This window comes from Dermacentor albipictus, chromosome 4, assembly GCF_038994185.2.
Source record: "Dermacentor albipictus isolate Rhodes 1998 colony chromosome 4, USDA_Dalb.pri_finalv2, whole genome shotgun sequence".
Taxonomy (NCBI): domain Eukaryota; kingdom Metazoa; phylum Arthropoda; class Arachnida; order Ixodida; family Ixodidae; genus Dermacentor; species Dermacentor albipictus.
The window spans coordinates 112,445,045-112,463,278 of NC_091824.1; the positions used below are offsets into that span (position 1 = coordinate 112,445,045).

An 18,234-nucleotide genomic window follows, 5' to 3' on the forward strand; every position below is an offset into this window, starting at 1 on the left:
CAAATTATATAATACTTCTTTCATTATTGAAGCTATTCGCTTCGTTAAGAAAATGGCGCACTTGAAGGCATATATTTGTTACAGTGAAGATCTTGCGTAGCGTTTCTTCTTTCATTGCATAATCTCGTAGAGAACAGGATCCTTAACAAGTTCATCTAAAACCGTAGTGTATATCGCTACGCCTATAAGCCGGTTTTTCGTGTGGGCGTTGTCTTCAGCGGTGCTGACTCCGGCGTGGACGGCGACTGCCCTTCCCCTTTCCTATAACGCCCACCGGGTGAGGGAGCAGCGACAGAAGAGGAGCGGGGTGGCTTTCCCGAACGCTACTATCTCTGCATGCAGAACTTCAGGCGTCTCAAGCTCTAAATCGCGATCCGCAAATTGGTTTCGGCAGTGCACATGCCCTTTGCACGGGTGCCTCTTCCAAGTGATGAAATTACGACTACCGTGAAAACGAGCGCTAGAGATAACGAAACGCATTCCCTTTTAAATGTTGTGTGTCATAAATTGAAGCTTATGGAAATATCAAGTTATTGTCACGTGCAATTGTACGGCCGCGCGTATAGACATACAAAAGAATAAGATCATTAAACCTTAAACGGTTTTCCTTGCAGCATATGGAAGAGCTTGCAAGCTCTATTAGGACACTAAGCAGCTCGGCGGCAGCAAAAGTAGCATGCTCGGTCAGGTGTCACTAAATAGAATAATGTCGCTCAGAAGTGGTCTCTATATGAAAAGCATCACCAAGGGCTATTGGATGATCCAGCAACAATGGGGATAATGCTCGAGCTCGCTACATCCATAGATTTCAATCAGACATATACGCCGGCCATTCTACGTGTTCATATAGATGTGACGTACGGTGTCTGCTGCATCAAGCGTGTTCCGCGCAATAGCGCCGAGATAGCACTGAATGTTATCCACGAAAGAAAGCAACAAAACCACATTGGACCACGTACACTATCAGTCGATTGATTTACATGGAACGCAGCGAGGAATGTTTCTTATAAATGTGTAAAGTTGAGCGGGACTCAAATGCATTGACTCAGTACGCCAATGTCCTGAACATTTCACACATGCGGGACGTACCGTAGCCAGGCTTCTCTCTCGCGCTTCTCTCTGAACACGCTGCCCCATCTAGCGCCACCACTTCGAAGTGCTTGCGAATAACTGTGCATGACCTGCGAGATGGCGTAGCCTCCGCGACCATAAAGATTCGTACAACAATTACTAGAGGGAACTATGTCGCTGCAATTGCTTAGCCACCATGAGAATAACGGGATGTATACGCATTAGTCTAATCTTCGTGCTTGTGGTTTCAAGCGTTCTTGCGGGTTTCTTTATTACGCTTTATATGCCTTAATTGTCCTAAATTTCAGGGCAATCTATACTTTTCGAAGTGCAGAAGACGCTGCGAACACGCAGAATGGCTACTAATTGCAACGATGTAGCTTGTCGAGGTAGGCCAAATCGACACGTGCCAAGCGTCTCAAGGCACTGGCTTTCGCGCAATAAATTCATAAAGGCATTTTAGGTCGTTTGTCGGTGCATGGGCCTGTGGCGTAATAGTTCCAATATCCGGCATCTGTGCTGTTAGTTCTGCGTTCAAATCTTGTCGTCGGACAATTTCAATAATGTTTATTATAGCAATTGTAACACATTACCTTGCTGAAAACGTTCACAAAGCCGTTCAAAGCCAGAAGGACTAGCTTTAGGCTAATCTCATGTACTTGCCATAATTAGGGTCCTGGATGAACAGTCCCCATTGCAGCTCCCGTAGACACTAACGCTAGGGTTCCCTCTAGTGGTTATGGTATGAAACCTTATGCCCGAGACTGTATCGGTGGCGCGCTGGTGCGTAAAAGCCGTGTACAGCAGCAAGGCTTCTCTCTCGCGTTTTCTTTTAGCCACGCTGCGGCAACTTGTGCTGCAACCGCGAAGTCAGGGCGCTGTCTCCGACATGCATTGCACGTACGTGCTTGCGAACACTAAGAATTAATCCTTCAGTTCAAATTGGAACTCATAAGTGCAATGTGCTAAGGCGCCCGGCTGCTGTGCTTGGGAACACATGTGTCGTTGGTTCGATTACGTCCGAGAAGAAAAAAAAATGAATTTCTTTTTTTTGTTGTTGTTGTTGAAAAGCGCCGTGAATGAGGTTAGACGCACAGCCTTCGGATGCGGCCCACGTTTCTAGACTGCCTCTACATTAAGACCTTTATATAAAGATTTTTAGGCTGCCTCTATATTACCTGCATCTTTAGAGTGAAGCCTCAACGACGAAACCCTAACAGAAAGATCAAGAAACAGCACGCCAAGCAGTGCTTCTGCGAGGGTAAGTGCGCCAAGCTTAAAAACGGAGCTTGATAGACAAATATGTACCTTGAACAGTGCTTGTGGGCTAAAGAGTTGCCTCTAAAGAGTTCGCGGTTGTGATGAATTATATTTTGTGTCGGCATGTAGTGCAACCATAGTTTGTCGTTTGAAGAGTAATTCTTTCCAATGTAAAGAAATCATTTTTGTTGTGTTCACACACTTCTTACAATGTGCGATTGTTGGGCCCCGCATGAACCACCACACCGAGTCAGCGCTGTTAGCCTCGCGAAACTAATGCTGTATGCGCTCTAGCAGAAATGATTAACAAAAGTAGACGGCTGCTTGACCTTTGTGTACCTACACAACAATTGCTGCACGAGGGCGAACTGGAAAGCATTGGCCGCTATTTTTTACTTGCCAACATAAAGGGCTTACAGGTAATTACAGATATGCGTACTATTCTAAGTACCTTATACTATTTCACAAAGTTTACGCTGTGGTTGACTGTCTCCCAATGTAGATTGAGCATCGGCCCGTTAGTATCCAATAAATCAGGGATACACTTGTATGGGGCCTTTTCATTACTGTGAATAATGGTGCTGGGTTGAACATAAGCTGCAGTAATGGCGCCTCGCGTTGCCGCGTCTCGTCGGTCGACCTCGAAAAGTCGCAGCTCCCCTGTGGTAGCGCAGACAATGCCGAAGATCCGTGGTCCCCGGCCTGCAACACCACCGTAATTTTGGTGGCTTGGCGGAACGGCTGTCGCCGATCGTCAGGCGGCGTCGATTGTACTTTTGCTTGCCGCGAAGAACACACTCGTCAGTTTGCACTATCTTCCCGGGGCCAACGAGTGAGGGTCACGCCTGCAACTCGTCCCTCACGACCACACGAGCATAGTTCCTCCGGTCGGTGATGGCGCGCTCCGACAAAGGAAACAAGTCGCCGGTCATCTCCTTCAACAGCAACACTTCTACGCTTTTGCTCACGCAGTACGTGAGCCAAATCAATTGCCGCCTGGAGGACGTTCGGACTTTCGGACGTTCGTTCGGACGTTGGGACGGCCGGGGCGGTCCATGTTGTCGAACTCAGTTGCTTTGCTTCCCTGCCGGTGCAGTGCATTGGTACCGTATGACTACGACAACTATTTTCGGCACCTCTTGCGCCGGAAGGCAGCCCGGCGTCCTTTCCGAGTCTTCCTGTATATTGTGACTACTTTTCCTTCGCAGGTTGGTTGGTCCGGGTTGAACCCTAGGTCCATACAGATGCCCCAGTACTCCGATGACGCCGTCGAACCCGGCCTGGCGCTGCAGCGCGGTGGACGCATAGCGCTTGAAGCCGGAGCGAGCCGAAGTGATCGCACTATCTCTTAATGCGCACCCCGGCCACTCCTATCTGCGCTCACAAAGCGTAATATGCCTGTCACGCTGCTCCACAGATGAGGGTCTTCGCCTAACTCATCACATTGTCATCACACTGACGTTTTGGAAAGGAGAAAATGACGCTGAAACTATCCGTCGGTCATTTAGGTGGACAGATCCAGACAACCATATTGACGCTTGCTGCCGCTGGATGCAATGACACAGGCTGCTGCTGCCACCATGTTCCCGAGTTCCACTCGGCGGTGTTTCACAATGTACGAGTGCGCCGCGAGTTCGCCTGTCAATCAAAACCATACGTCACACTCCGTACGAGGCATGTAACTCGTATGCCCGCACTCACCATGGTTGGGCCACGCCCAACTTATTTTCGGGAAAAGTGATGCGGTGTTGAGCTGCGAGGCATATCTTGACCGCCGAAATAGAACACGCACAACGCACTGTCGTCGGTGATGCGCTGAGCACCACTATCAAAAGCAAAGCGTAGTCTGTCGCTGGCTTATGCAGCTATCTTCTCGGGCTTCGATGGCCCCGGAGCACGGTTTCATTGTCTGCACTGTGGCGACATAGCACACAACAAATAATTATCGGCACGTTACTGTAGCTGCTTGCAAGGCGTCGATGCGCCGTGGTGTACGACGATGCTGAGGAGTGCGTAGTGTTCTCGAACGACAACGTATCGCAGCTGTATTTTGAGATGGCTACTCCGCCACCAGTGATGCTTCGGAGCCGCTGTGGCGCCAACACGGTCAGCTTCGGGAATCGCTTGCTTTTAAAACCAAGTGCGATGGAATTTCTTCGTCACAGGCGCTGCGCAATAAACACTTGCACCACCTCCCTCCGTTCGAAGTCTCATTTCATAACTTCACACACGAGCACTCACAAGCCTAAATATCATTGCTGTGGTGTCGTTACGATACCCCTCTGCAATCGTTGTTAGCTCCGGCAGAGGCAATCGCCAAGCACCTTGGATTGCGAAATAGACTCAAATACTGCGTGTATGCGCACGGAGGCACCTTCACTGGGCAAGCGATGACATGCGAGGAAATGTGTCGCTGAACAGCACGCTCTCCTTCGTATTGCATCGAGGAGGCATAGTGTGCACAAACTGATCCACTGCGCTGCATACGGAGCCTAGAATACTACACCACCGCTTTGAATCGACAACCGTTGCTTGTTTCTCTATGGGTAGAGCGTTGTTTTTAGTTGGTAAATCGGCGGCCTTAATAGCCTCAGTGAAGCTCCTGCGGTTAACAGATATGTCGCGGCGCTGCCTTCCCATTCCCCTAAAGGATAAGCGATGATCAGATTATTGTCAAGACTGACCATATTGAGAAGAGCGCAGCAGCACCCCTGGTGACTGCTCGCCGTATGAACTCCCTCGTGTGTGCGACCCTCGAGAACGTATCTGTTTGTGAGCTTCCGCCTCACTGTCGCCACTCGAGACAAAAAGTGCAAGCTTTAATAATTCGCTCAATATCTGATTGTCAGAAATTTATAGCATTCAAAACAAAAAACACATTGTTTAAGAAAGAAAAATCTTTAATATTTTAGTTGTGTTTTAACGTATTCGGTTGAAGGAAACTGTGGATGCAAGAATCTCCTGCATGTGCCCTGTTCGCATTCGGTGGAGGACAGAACGAAAATGTCCGAAAGAGGACGTATGCTCTTGCGTCCGGGAAGGGCCAGGCAAGCGGCTCATTGCAAGTGTGCATATAGACAGCCGGACAGTCATGTTATTGCTGAATTGGGACAATACGTTGACAACAATTCGGGGCGCCGGCGCGTTTCTTTGCGCAGCCTTAGACGCGGAAGCGGTCTGCTGCGCAGGGTGCGATTATGTCGTCATATGCGAGGTTTTCTCGACATCTTTTTTTTTTTTGCCGGCTGTTTTTCCGCATTCCATGCCAATCACTGCCTGCCATGTACCAAACTCGGGTAAAATTTGGGCGAACGAGAAACTCGGCGTATCCTGCATAGCACCTCTGCCTTTGGTTTCATAGTTACAAGTTTATGCACGATCTATGTTATATGTTAGAATTAGTGTTCTGTCCTTTCTTCCCTGCTGTCCCGAGCATCATTGTTTGTTTGGTGTATCTAGCTCCATACGTTCTGAGTACTTCTTGTTAACCTGAGCCCATACACCGTCAGGATGCGCACTGCTTCTACCACAAGTTAGAGGAGTTTCTCACAAATACAGTACATCATTAAACAGACTGGTAACCAGGTTTCATGGCTCCCCCATTTTTAGTGTAATGGACCGCTACCGGTCAGAGTGTCCAATCATGAAGTGCTAATGCGGAAAACGCGGTGGAACATTTTTTTATCCGAATTTTTCAATCTGCAGCGAGAATTTAGTCGTTCATTGGATATATGCTGAAAACGGTAATAGGTGAGTGCAATAGCGATTATACGCTGGCATTACAGGAAGGCAGACGACAAGTGTAGCCACAGCTGTGACAAAGTATGATTTTGTTTATCTAGTTGATTTCCCTGCGATTCATGTTTTCCGAATGGCTAAAGTATTTCTGCGCTAATAGCTACGTGTTTTCGTGTTTTCCTGTCCAAGTGCTTTGATATTTAGCTAGTCAAAATGAAACCAATCGGTTCGAAAACCAAACGACGCATTTACACGTGATACTGTGTTCAGGCGTGCTGCCGTACCCACGCGTGCGATTTTAGTTTCCGAAGCATAGAATAAGCCTCCTCTGTCTACTAATGTACCAACTGCAATTTTAAGCAACATTTATGCTGCATTTAATACCAGTCGACTTGCATATAGTATCTAGCAGACTACATCCGAAGTAGCAACATTTCGCCGCCAGGCTTCGCCACTTACTGGTTTTTCAGACATTCCTTGCCAATTTGAAATTATAGTTCCTACTAAATCGCGAACAGCGTGCTGGATTCTGCCACTATAAATCGTGGTCATTTCATTTCTATCAACGTCTCGCAACACATTCTTGCCAGTTGTCAGGCCCTTTATTTCCATTTATTACTACCAAGACCTCCCTATAGTAGGCAATTCAATGAACACTAACGTGACATTCTAGTAAAAAAAATGCAGTCGAAGGGATTCTAAAAAGAGAGGTTATTTCTGCTTTGTCAGTAGGTTACATTTCTACAATACCTGGAGTATCACTCTTATCTGTTATAGAAGAGTAGAAGAGGTTATCTAAGCCAGAAAAGGCAAAAACTATAGGCACTTGGGGACTCGCCCTAAATATTTCCACGTCAAATCGCCGCAACCTATTAGACTTTGGCGGCCTTTGCTCATGCGTATTTATTCCTTTCTTTCGGTAAAAAAATGTCCGCAGTGTAATTAAAATGAAACAAAAAATAGTCATCTTTCTACTGAAATATGACATGTTAAACATTCTAACATTTAACAACACCCAAAATGCAGCAAAATTACTCTGGAATCCACGACGCGACACTCACTTTCGGGCACCGCGACTTCGGCATGTAAATAAAAAAATTGAACTCGAACCTTCATTTCTTTTTCAAATAAATACACTGCAACACATAAATTTACGCAGATAGAGTTCTCATTGAATGTTTTATCCGTCTTAAGTGGTTTACGCTTTGTTTGAGTTTCCTTAAGCAGAAAGCTATCAATTTATCCGCTGATCCAGCAGCCTGCTATGTAAATGCGTCGTGCCGATGTACTCATTTTTCATAGCAAAAGCCCGTGCGCCAGGAACAGGCTTTCACTTCTCTCCATTGCTGAGGTTGGAATAGAGTATTATGCGGCGAGGTCGTATGGTCCGTGACTGCAGTGGCCATACCTGTAGCAGTATTCTTTGTTATAGTCACACCTTGTGGAACCGCCAGTCTGTCGATATTGGGACCCACTTCGTCGGCCATAGAGATGTCCATTTCGTTGCCACCTGCAAGGACACCATTGATGACAAAAGATGCGCGAAAGCACACGGGCGGCCCTACCAGCAACACGTCACTTTGGTTTAGGATCGCCGGCACGCTTGTTTTTAACTAAGGATAGAAGCAAGGCGCTTTTATCTAATTTATATTGAAAAAGACGGATAGACAAACAACCACACAGGCACTCATCATCATTTCATAAGGCACAATGGTGCGGAATTCGCAGAATGAGGAAATTAAACGAAAACAATAATTAACTAATTTTGTTGTTGATTTTGTTGTTTGTAGCCGTGAGTCGAGCGAGTACGCGTTTGTCCTTCAAACATGAAGGGAATAGACAAGAACGGCACCGAGAGCGGCGCTGCTGCGCCGGCGTTGAGAGCGCCGCATGCGGAGCAAAATTCTATTAGCGGTGGTACCCCTCTCCCATCTCTCGTTCGCGCTGCCTTGATTGCCTCCTGCACTGCGCGTGTTTGGGCACGTTTCGCGCCGCGCGCGGTGTGTGCGCGTGGACATTTCCTTCGAAGGGCGGTGTACAGTCTCTCTCACATTTAGGGGAAAACTCGAAGCGCAGCAGCTCGCGCAGATGCTCGAGGGCGGGATCTTGAACGGCGTCGTCTGCTACGGCGGCGCACGCTGGCCGCATTGTCGAGAAACGTTCTACTGTCAGGTGCAGGGCGCTGATCACATCGTTACTGCGTGAAAGGAGCCGGTATTCTTTGCTAAGCGTTGCGCGACGCCCACTGATACGCCTCGAATGTAAGTTCATCGCTGCATGGCAGTCATAGACGACGTACTGATTCCATACATTCTTGACGGCCCGTTTCTGGAAGGCGACTATATATTCTAACGCGATAGGACGCCGATCCACACTGCTCGTGCTGTGCAAGAACTGCTAGAAGAGCGCGCAGTCACTCTCTTGGAGCGGCCGCCTCAATCCCCGGGCGCCAACATCATTTAAAATGTCTGGGGCTCGTTGAAAGTATCGCTGGCGCAACATCCCCTCTATCAGTCGCTCGAGGATAGGCTTCGATCCACCATCGTCAGTGACTGAGACGTGCAGCGAATGAACACATCCCTGATCAAGTCATTCTACACTTCACTGCCTTCCAGGATGAGCGCTGTCATCGCTGCCGCTGGGGACATGACGAGATACTAACTGAAGTTCCGAGCGTGACGTGTCCAATTCCCCACCGGCGGGCAGGGTCTGTCTAGTGTAGCGAATGATTATCGAGAAAAATCACTTCCAGCTCATTGTCTGAACCTAAAACTTTCATTTAATCGTATCCGTTTGTTTCATCGTGTTCGACTCCCATTGTTGAGTGCTGTTTTCTTTTCGAGCCAAACAAAGACTGAGCACGTTGCGCGCACATCTTGGTGCGTTTTGTCGCTGCTCATTACGGTAGCACACACAGTGAAGAAATATACGTGCACACGTGCAGTACTCCGGCCTTTCGAAATAACAAATGAACCATGCTGTCAAAAGAAGTTTGTGGAACTCCATTATCGCCAATGAAGGATCAGAGTTTGGCGACGCACAACGTTTAGTAAAGAATATCAGCTCAGTTCCCGCAGTACCGATAAAATCGGTGCACTGCCCCTGACAGTACCACGCTTCCCGAAAATGCGGCCAGCGCCCGCCGCCGTAGCAGACGACGCAGATCACGACACCGCCCCTCAAGCGTGTGCGCCTGCTCGAGCTGCTGCCGCCGCACGACTCCATTGCTTGCCGCATCGCGATGCAATACGTTCCGAGTTTTCCCCTTAGTGTGAAACAAACTGCACACGCTATATTTGCCTTTAAGAAGATCGGTACGCTTGACGATTATTTTGATGGCTGCAATGCGGCGAAAGGGCAGCGTCTGCTTAACCATGTAAGTGACGCTGAGCAGGTAATTGGAAACGACATCGTATGTGCCGCCGGAAAAATCGTCAGCACATACGATGCGGCACATACATACGGCACCTACGAGCTAAAGTCATTTTTGCAGTTTCTCACATTATGATTACCCGCCGTGGTTGCTCAGTGGCTATGGTGTTGGGCTGCTGAGCACGAGGTCGCGGGATCGAATCCCGGCCACGGCGGCCGCATTTCGATGGGGGCGAAATGCGAAAACACCCGTGTGCTTAGATTTAGGTGCACGTTAAAGAACCCCAGGTGGTCGAAATTTCCGGAGTCCCCCACTACGGCGTGCCTCATAATCAGAAAGTGGTTTTGGCACGTAAAACCCCACATATTATTATTATTTCACATTATGATTGCTACAAATCCGTGTTGTATCTGATGGCGACAACGGATTTCTATCGACACTGTGCGGAAATAAACAAGATATATCGCTGCATAGCACAAGTACGACATGCGCACACAACTTTAACTAGTACGTCTCCTACAATATGGAATAGAGGCAGCAATGTAGACAGCTTGGCCATTTTTTAACAGTACTCAAGAGACGGAAGTTGAAAGTATTATTAATCATTCCTGCTTCAGCAATGCCGGCGCGACCAAGACGCGGGTGTGTATCGTCCAGTAACCCGATCGATCGGTGCAGTGGTGAAGCGGGAATGAACTCCGGTCATGTTCAATGCATCATGCACATATTCAATTTCTCGGCACGCGTGAACTTCGGTTACTGCTAGCGCATACAACAGACGTGGTTTCCATTCTTGGGCAGCGCACACACAAACGAAACACGAGAAAGAAGACAGGACAAGCGCTCGTTGAACTTAAAGTTTTTATATGAATAAAAGGATTATGTACCGAGTAACTATTAAATTCACGTGGGTTACATATAGAAACCGTCATACACTCAGGAGTGATCAATGAACGAGCTCGCTTCGTTTGCCAGTTGTTTACTTCGCTCGGCGCACCGCAGTAATCCATGTCTGTCGTCTGCTTCTTTCTTACCATTTTCTTGTGAATCGGCATAATTTCACTGGTGGCATCAACCTTTTCATGTTTACATTGCTGTCGTGACAGTTAACAACACAATAATAATTTCCGGTCATCCGAAGAGGCGCCGTCGCAAACATGAGACGTTTCGCGCGCAGCGCGAACTGAACGCGGGCGCGACCGCGAAGGGAAGCGGCGACGGAAACCACCGTTGGAGATGAAATCGTGCCGCCAGGGGAGAAACGAGCGCTGGCGTCTAGGATGAAACTTGGCGTGCGGTCGTCTATACTCTCGTTCGCAGGGAGTGCACGTTTATTGTCGACCTTTGCTGGAGGGAACCTAGAACTCTAGAACTGTGGGTATGAAATTCGTGCAATATCAAATTACACGGGACACGATCGCGCCTGCGTATAGAGTTCTTGGTTTTTGAAGGACCTTTCAAACACACTACACTCTGGTTAAATAAAGATAACAGCGACCACAAAAGACTTCGTGAGGTTACCTAACCTTACTAAATCTTTTATTGTTGGTGTTTCATTTCACCATTTTCCATCTCGACCCTACGGGGTTCCGCCACAACCTCAATTGCACTTATGCACTCGACGACACCATTCAGATTGACATGCATGTACATCCTAAGTAGGGTCCTGTATTGTATTTTTTCGACTTTCGGGGGGTCAAAATTGGGTGTTATTTTTTCAAAGAGGCGAACTGGGGCAACTCGGATGCTTTGTGGCCTGGCATGAAAATCGTGGAGAAATCGGCGCTTTTGTTGTCTGGCAGGCCGAAGTGCAGAACATACAGATGAGAAACAAAGCAACATTGGTCTCCTTTCGGACACAAACGAAAGGAAACGAATTATCAAAAACAAGAAATAAAGATGGATTCGGCGATTGATTCCTCATATGGTTCTCTGCGCTTTTCGCCTTTTTTTAATCAAAGATAGCGAGTACAAAATTTTTGCACATGGGCATGCTTTACAGATTTGGTGTTTTTCCTTTTGTTGCAAGCCACTTTTGGCGTACAGCATTGAGACCATTTCTGTATTTATCCTGGGGGGGGGGGGGGACCTTCTGGGCCTTTCGTACTTGTCTGTCGTCCTCCTGTTTTACTGTTTCTCAATATATATTCCTGCAGTAAAATTAATAGAATAATACGCACACGAACCAGTCACCCTTCTCTGAACGTAACGTAGTTCGGTAAGCATCCTCTCCACATCTCAGATAACAGTATCAATGCAGAGCAACGTTAGCGCTGCGTATACTCCTCCCATGCATCGCAACACCGCAGTTTACATGTCTGCAAAGTGCGTGTAATGCGATACATAACAAGCTATTGACGTATTAATGTAAACAAGGGTGCTAAAATATAAACAAGCTCTCATCCAGTAAATTCTGGTAATCGCTGAGTATCACATAACTTTAAATACGTATGGCGGTTAGGTGAAAGCGAGGCGTGTACAGTGTTTATATACTATTGGTATGTATAGTATATCTTGACTACTTGATCTCAAAAGGGGGCATCATTCATTCGTTTTCTAACGCCTCCATTTATAATCATCCTTTTCTCAGGAGCACACTTCGGAGGAAAATCTGGTTAAGACCGATCAAGTTTACCCTGGGTGAAAGAAATCAGCCATTATCGGGTTTTACACGAGAACGAAACAACCAATGCATATGCCGACCGTCATGGTGGGGTCCCCTAGATTACCAAAGGGAATAAAATCACCACTCATTTGTTCTGCGTTAACTACACGCAAGAAACAGTAAATGAACTTGAGTCTTGCACAAACGGAGCTTGTCCCAAGTGCATTCTCCAGCCCCTTATTGCCTCCACTCCTTCCCCGTTCTTCTACATTATTTTTTATTTATCAAGCCGACGAAACGTCTAGTGCATCCGGTGGTTCCTTGAAACCCTAAAAGAAAGAGCTTAAACATTGAACTAATTCTCATTTGAAAGCCTTATACTTTTTTACATCAGAAGAGCTTTGATATGTTCCTGGGTGACAAAGGTATGTGGTTTCCTTGTAACCACATTTCGCAGCAATTTTCTGATGCCAATGTACAATACGTTAGGAGACATTGGTAGCATACGGCACACACTCACCGTTTGAGAGTAGAATAAGAATTAAGATGCCCGTGGTAATCAGGAGAAGCAGGGTCAACGCCAGGCAGAAAGTAGCCAGCATATCTGCCCTCTTCTGCCTACGATACGAAAAAAAAGCGAGGCAGTGTATCAAAAAATAGCAAAGCGATCTACGTACTATCTTATCAGTTTGCACTTGTGGAGCGCATAATCATCAGACTCCTGCACATGACCGAGCACGTGACAATAAAGAGGCCCCATATACTTGGGTCCCTAGAGGAACAACTATAAAGAAAAGAATAATTGTAGCCGTATTAATAAATTGCCCCTCTGCAGTACCAAAAACCACTATTGCTGTGCAAGGAGGATCATTATACCACAGAAGGTGCATTAACGAAAGAAGGCTGGCGACGCCGCCTTGAATTTCCCGCCCCAACTCACCATGACGTCGCAAATTTTATTGCTGTCCTCCCGAAACTAATGGCGAATTAGGCACATGGCACCGGCGCGCCCCCTGTGGCGACGATCATTGGATGAAATGGCGCCCAGGTGCGCATCGGTGCGATTTGCCGAATTCGGCATTAGTTGCTTTAAATCGCTGATGTTTAACGAAATCGTATTCTAAGAATGTCATTGACTGAGCTTAGCAAGAGTCTAGTTCCTTTATTAAGCAACAGCGGCCAAAATAGAAAAAAAGATACGTTGAAATCCGTCGCGCCGCACCGGCACCGGGTATTCTGCGCCAAGTTGCAGAACTCAAACATCGACCTTCACCTTCCTCGCGAAAAATCGGCCTAACATCACCCAATGAACAACAACAGAGCACCGAAAGGATGCCTGCTCAACTCCTGTAGCGTTTCACCTTAGCAACCCTTGAAGAGTGCATGCAGGCTAGACAAATACACAAAACAAAGATGCTGCACGACGTGCATCACAGAGGGCGCTTTTTCTTGGAGGTGTGCCATTTGGTGCGAAGTATTACCAAGTAACGTACGCGAACTACAACGTACGGTGGGACACCAATAAATCCTTGCGAGGACCGCGTTCGGATGAAAGAACACTCGCGAGCAGTTACCCGTCTCAAAGCAAAGCCCATAAGCGCGGAAACGCGATAAAAAGGAAACAATCACCCAAGCAAAGAGGAACACCCGTCCGAACACTTTCTGCAAATGTTTCGCTTGTGGGTCCCGGTAATGTGCCTGCAATGGTCCCTAAATGTTATCTTGATGACGCTTGTAATTCTGTCAGGGCAAGCACATATAATCTACACCACTCGTCAGGCACGCTCTTAACGACCCAGAGCGGTTGCGCACGTAATTTCTTAAAACTGCTCATTAAACTACTCACTTAAACTACGCACTTAAAACTATCTTAAAACTTTCTTAAAACTACTCACTCAAAACTAACGCATTCACTGTGAATTTTGCCAGCACACCATTCATAACGTGACACTTATTTTCTCCAAACGGACAAAGTGACTCGTTGAGATAAATAAGCCCGCCCGGGAAACGTATATACCACGGAGCTCGTATACCGCATGGGAATAAGGAAAAACGAGGGTTTACTAGTTATGTGCACAGCATCTAATTAAGTAGGGCACGTAAAAGTTTACGAACACATTACGAACAACATGTCCTCAATTTTCTCTGCATGGGAACTCGGTGACTTTTACAGTTCTCTTAGGACTGTCGAAAACATTCCGGATAACGGCGGTATGACAGTCTAGAATGCTTGAAGAAGTACTTTTCTACAAATACACTAATCAACCTACCTGAATCAAGCGTTCATCATTCATCGCTCACAACTTGCGTGGTACTTCAACGAAATATAAACAACCTGCCTCACTTAGTTCACCAATAAGACCTGGGAAATCAACTGCACGCCTATAATGAAAACTATTTCTGACAGGCAAATAACCTACAGATTTGGAACTTTTAGGAGTCATCCATAGAATGGCTCCTGTCATATTTTGTCCTCCCAGGCAGCTGAAAACTTCGTAAGCATTCCTTACAACGCCCATAAACAGGCCGAAAACTCGGCTTTAGAGAGTTTCATTCAACCTATATTTCACGTACATATCAATTTACTTGCAGGTCGGCCCCAATATTTCCCACATTTTAATCAAAATATACACTTCGTAAGTAAGTTACGTTTTGAAAACCGCCAAACCAGACATAGAACATTTTCAGTAAGTGCTTCTGCAGGTTTTTATTCGTTAATCCACGCGTCAGCTGAAATAATCCAAGAGATACAGATATAAACTGAGCCCCAGACCATTTATTTATGTGTCACTCAATTAATCCGAGCGCCAACATACGTAGTTATCTTCAACACCATCGCGAATAGGCCGCGTTCCAGTGAATTTAATTCAAGCTCCAGCAGCTTTCATCCAAGTCCTAGCCCATTTAATCTATAGACGAAAAACAGCGGTATTGCGAATTAAAATGACTGGAACAGCGGCTTATGGTGCTGGAAGACGACCGCATTAATTTTTGTGGTCGCTGCTAGCACTTCTCAAATAATGGCAGCGGTATTTCGCATGAAAATAAATGTCACCTAATGGTCAGACTTTTCCGTGTAAAACCGTAAGGTTTTTGAGAAGTGCTTTTTTTTTACATGTTTCAGAGACTTTAAAAAGTGCATTTATTGAAAACTTGGCACTAGTCAATTAATTTATTCATAACCGTCAAAGAATTTCGGTTAATCAAGTACACGGCTGATCGCATTCTGGCACAAATTTATTGTCTACTAGCGGACGACTATCAGCATTCCTTTCGGAGGGGGGGGGGGGATACTGTGCAAGTCATTCTGCGAATCTCACATCAATGTATCTCACAGTATATTTCAGCGTTTTGATCCCTCATTTAATTTAAAGCACGCACTAATCTGTATCGTCATTCACTACTACTTTTGGCACAATACCATTGGAATAAACTACCGAGGCACATTGTATCTGTCATAAATCATGATGTTTTTGCTTAGAGATGAAAATTTTGTTATATTTCCGATTATTTCTGTGTTCAGCGCTTACTTGCTAATGTTTTTTGCGTATATAATTATGTCATCGTATCGTACCAATGTTGTTCTTTTTTGTACGTTTGTTATTGTAACTGGCTCCCTCCCCCCTCGTGTAACGCCCGAATAGACCTTTAGGGCTTGTGAGTAAACAGAAAAATAAATTTTCAGCCCCGGAAAATCACTGGCGCGTCTTACAGGCAAAATTAGCGCGCGCTAAAATCGAATGAAAATAATTTAATTAAACTTGCTGAAAAGTCCATTTTTTATTTCGCGATACCTACACAAAAATTATGCAAGAACCTGCCCTTCCGTTTACATCTAGCAGGAAAAACAAGCCATCACGTTTACGCATAAAGCTCCTTACCCAGCCGCTTTAGGGCTGTCTCTTCTTTGTAATTGCACATTGATAATCACCTCTATTCTCCTCAAGCATCATACCACAGTTACTCACTTTATAAATGTTAGTAGCGACGACAAAAAACTAGTGCTGTCTTCTTCCGCTTACTGTATTTCGGCATTTCAGCCACTTTCATGCGGAATCTTGTTGCTCTCCTTGCACAGAATAAAATGACGCGAACTTAAATTTAGGTTGTTGGAGCTTGCATGAATGTGTCGCCACTTAGCTGCCACAAGATATATACGCGCCGGCAACGAGGTTAAATATTTTGGCGCTAGGATTAAATGTTCTGCACTTGAAATATATAGTATGGCACTCAGATCTTTTCTGTAGCACTCGGATTATTTCAGCTGGCGATTGGATTGAAGTAAGCAGGAAAACATGTAGCCACAATCACAAATTTTCCATAAAAACGCTGGTGCTCTGGTGACTCCTTTATGCACTTACACTTAAGCATTGCGAACAGCAGTTACACGGTGTTCTACGTTGGCCTTCTTTGTTCAGCTTTTTCTGCGAGCTTCTGTTCAATCTCTTGCTGACGTTTTTAACAAGCACGCATCCGCTCCAAGGGCCCTATAACGTAAAACTACTCCAATATGTCTTTATTCCAACCTCGTGACGTCTAATTTACGCAGCCGTTGACGCAAACATCGAGCGGTGACCCGCAGTGTTGCCTCAACAGCCCAATCAAACGCTCTCCTCGTTTGTAGGAGACAACCTCTCTTTGCTTTCAAAACGAATAACATTGCCTACATTGAGCGTTTTTTCTTATCTAATTAGCTGACAAGAGGCGAGGAGCACGCTCAAGTGTAGAGGGTTTCGAGTGTAGAGGGTTTCCGCACTTCTGAAGTGAACGGAAAGTGCTGTTGAGAGCACTCCGCTAGAAACATGGGCAAGGGCTGGCTGGTTTCACCGTTTCTCCAGTGACCATACCACCAAACAATTGCTTGGCTTTTCTAAGATTGATAAAAATCCCTACGAACGGTTGGGTACCTTCACAATATTCCCTAGAACGCTTAATTTAACAAGAAAGTTAAGAGAAAACGGGTGTTTTAATAAATTTAGCAGTTGTTCATTGATGACAGCAATTACACGAGTACCTTTTAGCAACAATGATGGCGTCCATGCTCAAGGCATATTGGTATGGTGTACTGGAATTGGGCAGCGTATCTTCCGGCGGCGAAAACGTGCTTCTTTGTGCGATGACGGCTGGGGCTGCTGGAGCACGCCGGTCTACTGCAGCGCCACCTGTTGCTGCAGCTTGGATTCATTGCTGGCAAGAGGAAAACTAATGGTGGAACACAGGGCTTCCGGGATTCAAAAGTTATGACTGTCGCGGAGGTCATGCATGTACGTACGGAGCTCGCTGATTGCTTGCTGTGGTTTTTCCTGCCGCGTTCGCACATTCTTTATGTGCACGGGAAGCACTTATTTGTAAATATCTGTGTGCGTGCGTGTGCGTGCGTGTGCGTGTGCGTGTGTGTGTGTGTGTGTGTGTGTGTGTGTGTGTGTGTGTGTGTGTGTGTGCGTGTGCGTGTGCGTGTGTGTGTGTGTGTGTGTGTGTGTGTGTGTGTGTTTGTGTGTATTTTTTCAATGAAACCTGGCGACCGCCTTTCTTGCTGATGAAACATGAAAGGAATCTCATGCAACCCACCAGGCACAGTGCAGGTGCTCCCTCTGGGCTTCTTATCATCGTGTGTTTCGAAATACTAAAAACATATGCGTCCCTACCGAACGGAACGATTAGAGGAGTGTTTGTCTTGTGCAACCGAAACGCTGAGCAGACGATTAGGAACACTGCATGATCTGTAGTTGGAAACGAGCTAGCTTAGAAGCCATTATTGATGTATCGTAACAGTTTGTAGTGGTTATTTTTGTTAATTATATTCTTTTGAATTGTTTTGAGAGTGTTTTTATTTATGAAAGCAGGAAGTGTTGCACAACATGTTTAGATTTCGCGCGTCAGGCACGCCGGTGGATCGCAGCGCCCTGCTGGTGGCGTCATCGCAAAAGCGTCTCAGGTTCTCCCGTTGTATTGCTGTACGGACGACACACTGCCCCATTCCAGTACACCGTAATATAGGGGCCCGGACAACCAATATATTTGCACAAGCATACTTACTCGTAGAACGTCAAACCTAAACGAATGAAGAATGAGAAAACGCAGTCGAACAGAACACTTTCCCATATACGGAGGTAGTATGTCGTGATATGAGAAACGCTACACTACATGATTACAGCTTTGTAGAAGCGGCTGCAAATCGACTCAGACG

General features: G+C 46.2%; 1 protein-coding gene across 2 annotated transcripts in view; it reads right to left on the bottom strand.

The window, feature by feature from the left end:
* The window catches only part of LOC139059262 (uncharacterized), a 58,375-nt gene that overhangs the window by 28,667 nt on the left and 11,474 nt on the right, over positions 1-18,234 (bottom strand). The window contains exons 4-6 of one of the 2 annotated variants that reach the window (XM_070537441.1): positions 18,084-18,099; positions 12,568-12,665; positions 7,478-7,579 (exon numbers count right to left, since the gene is read on the bottom strand). In XM_070537441.1, coding sequence (XP_070393542.1) covers positions 7,478-7,579; positions 12,568-12,665; positions 18,084-18,099 — 216 coding nt within the window. The remainder of the gene's footprint in view (positions 1-7,477; positions 7,580-12,567; positions 12,666-18,083; positions 18,100-18,234) is intronic. The other variant, XM_070537442.1, reaches the window with a different exon arrangement.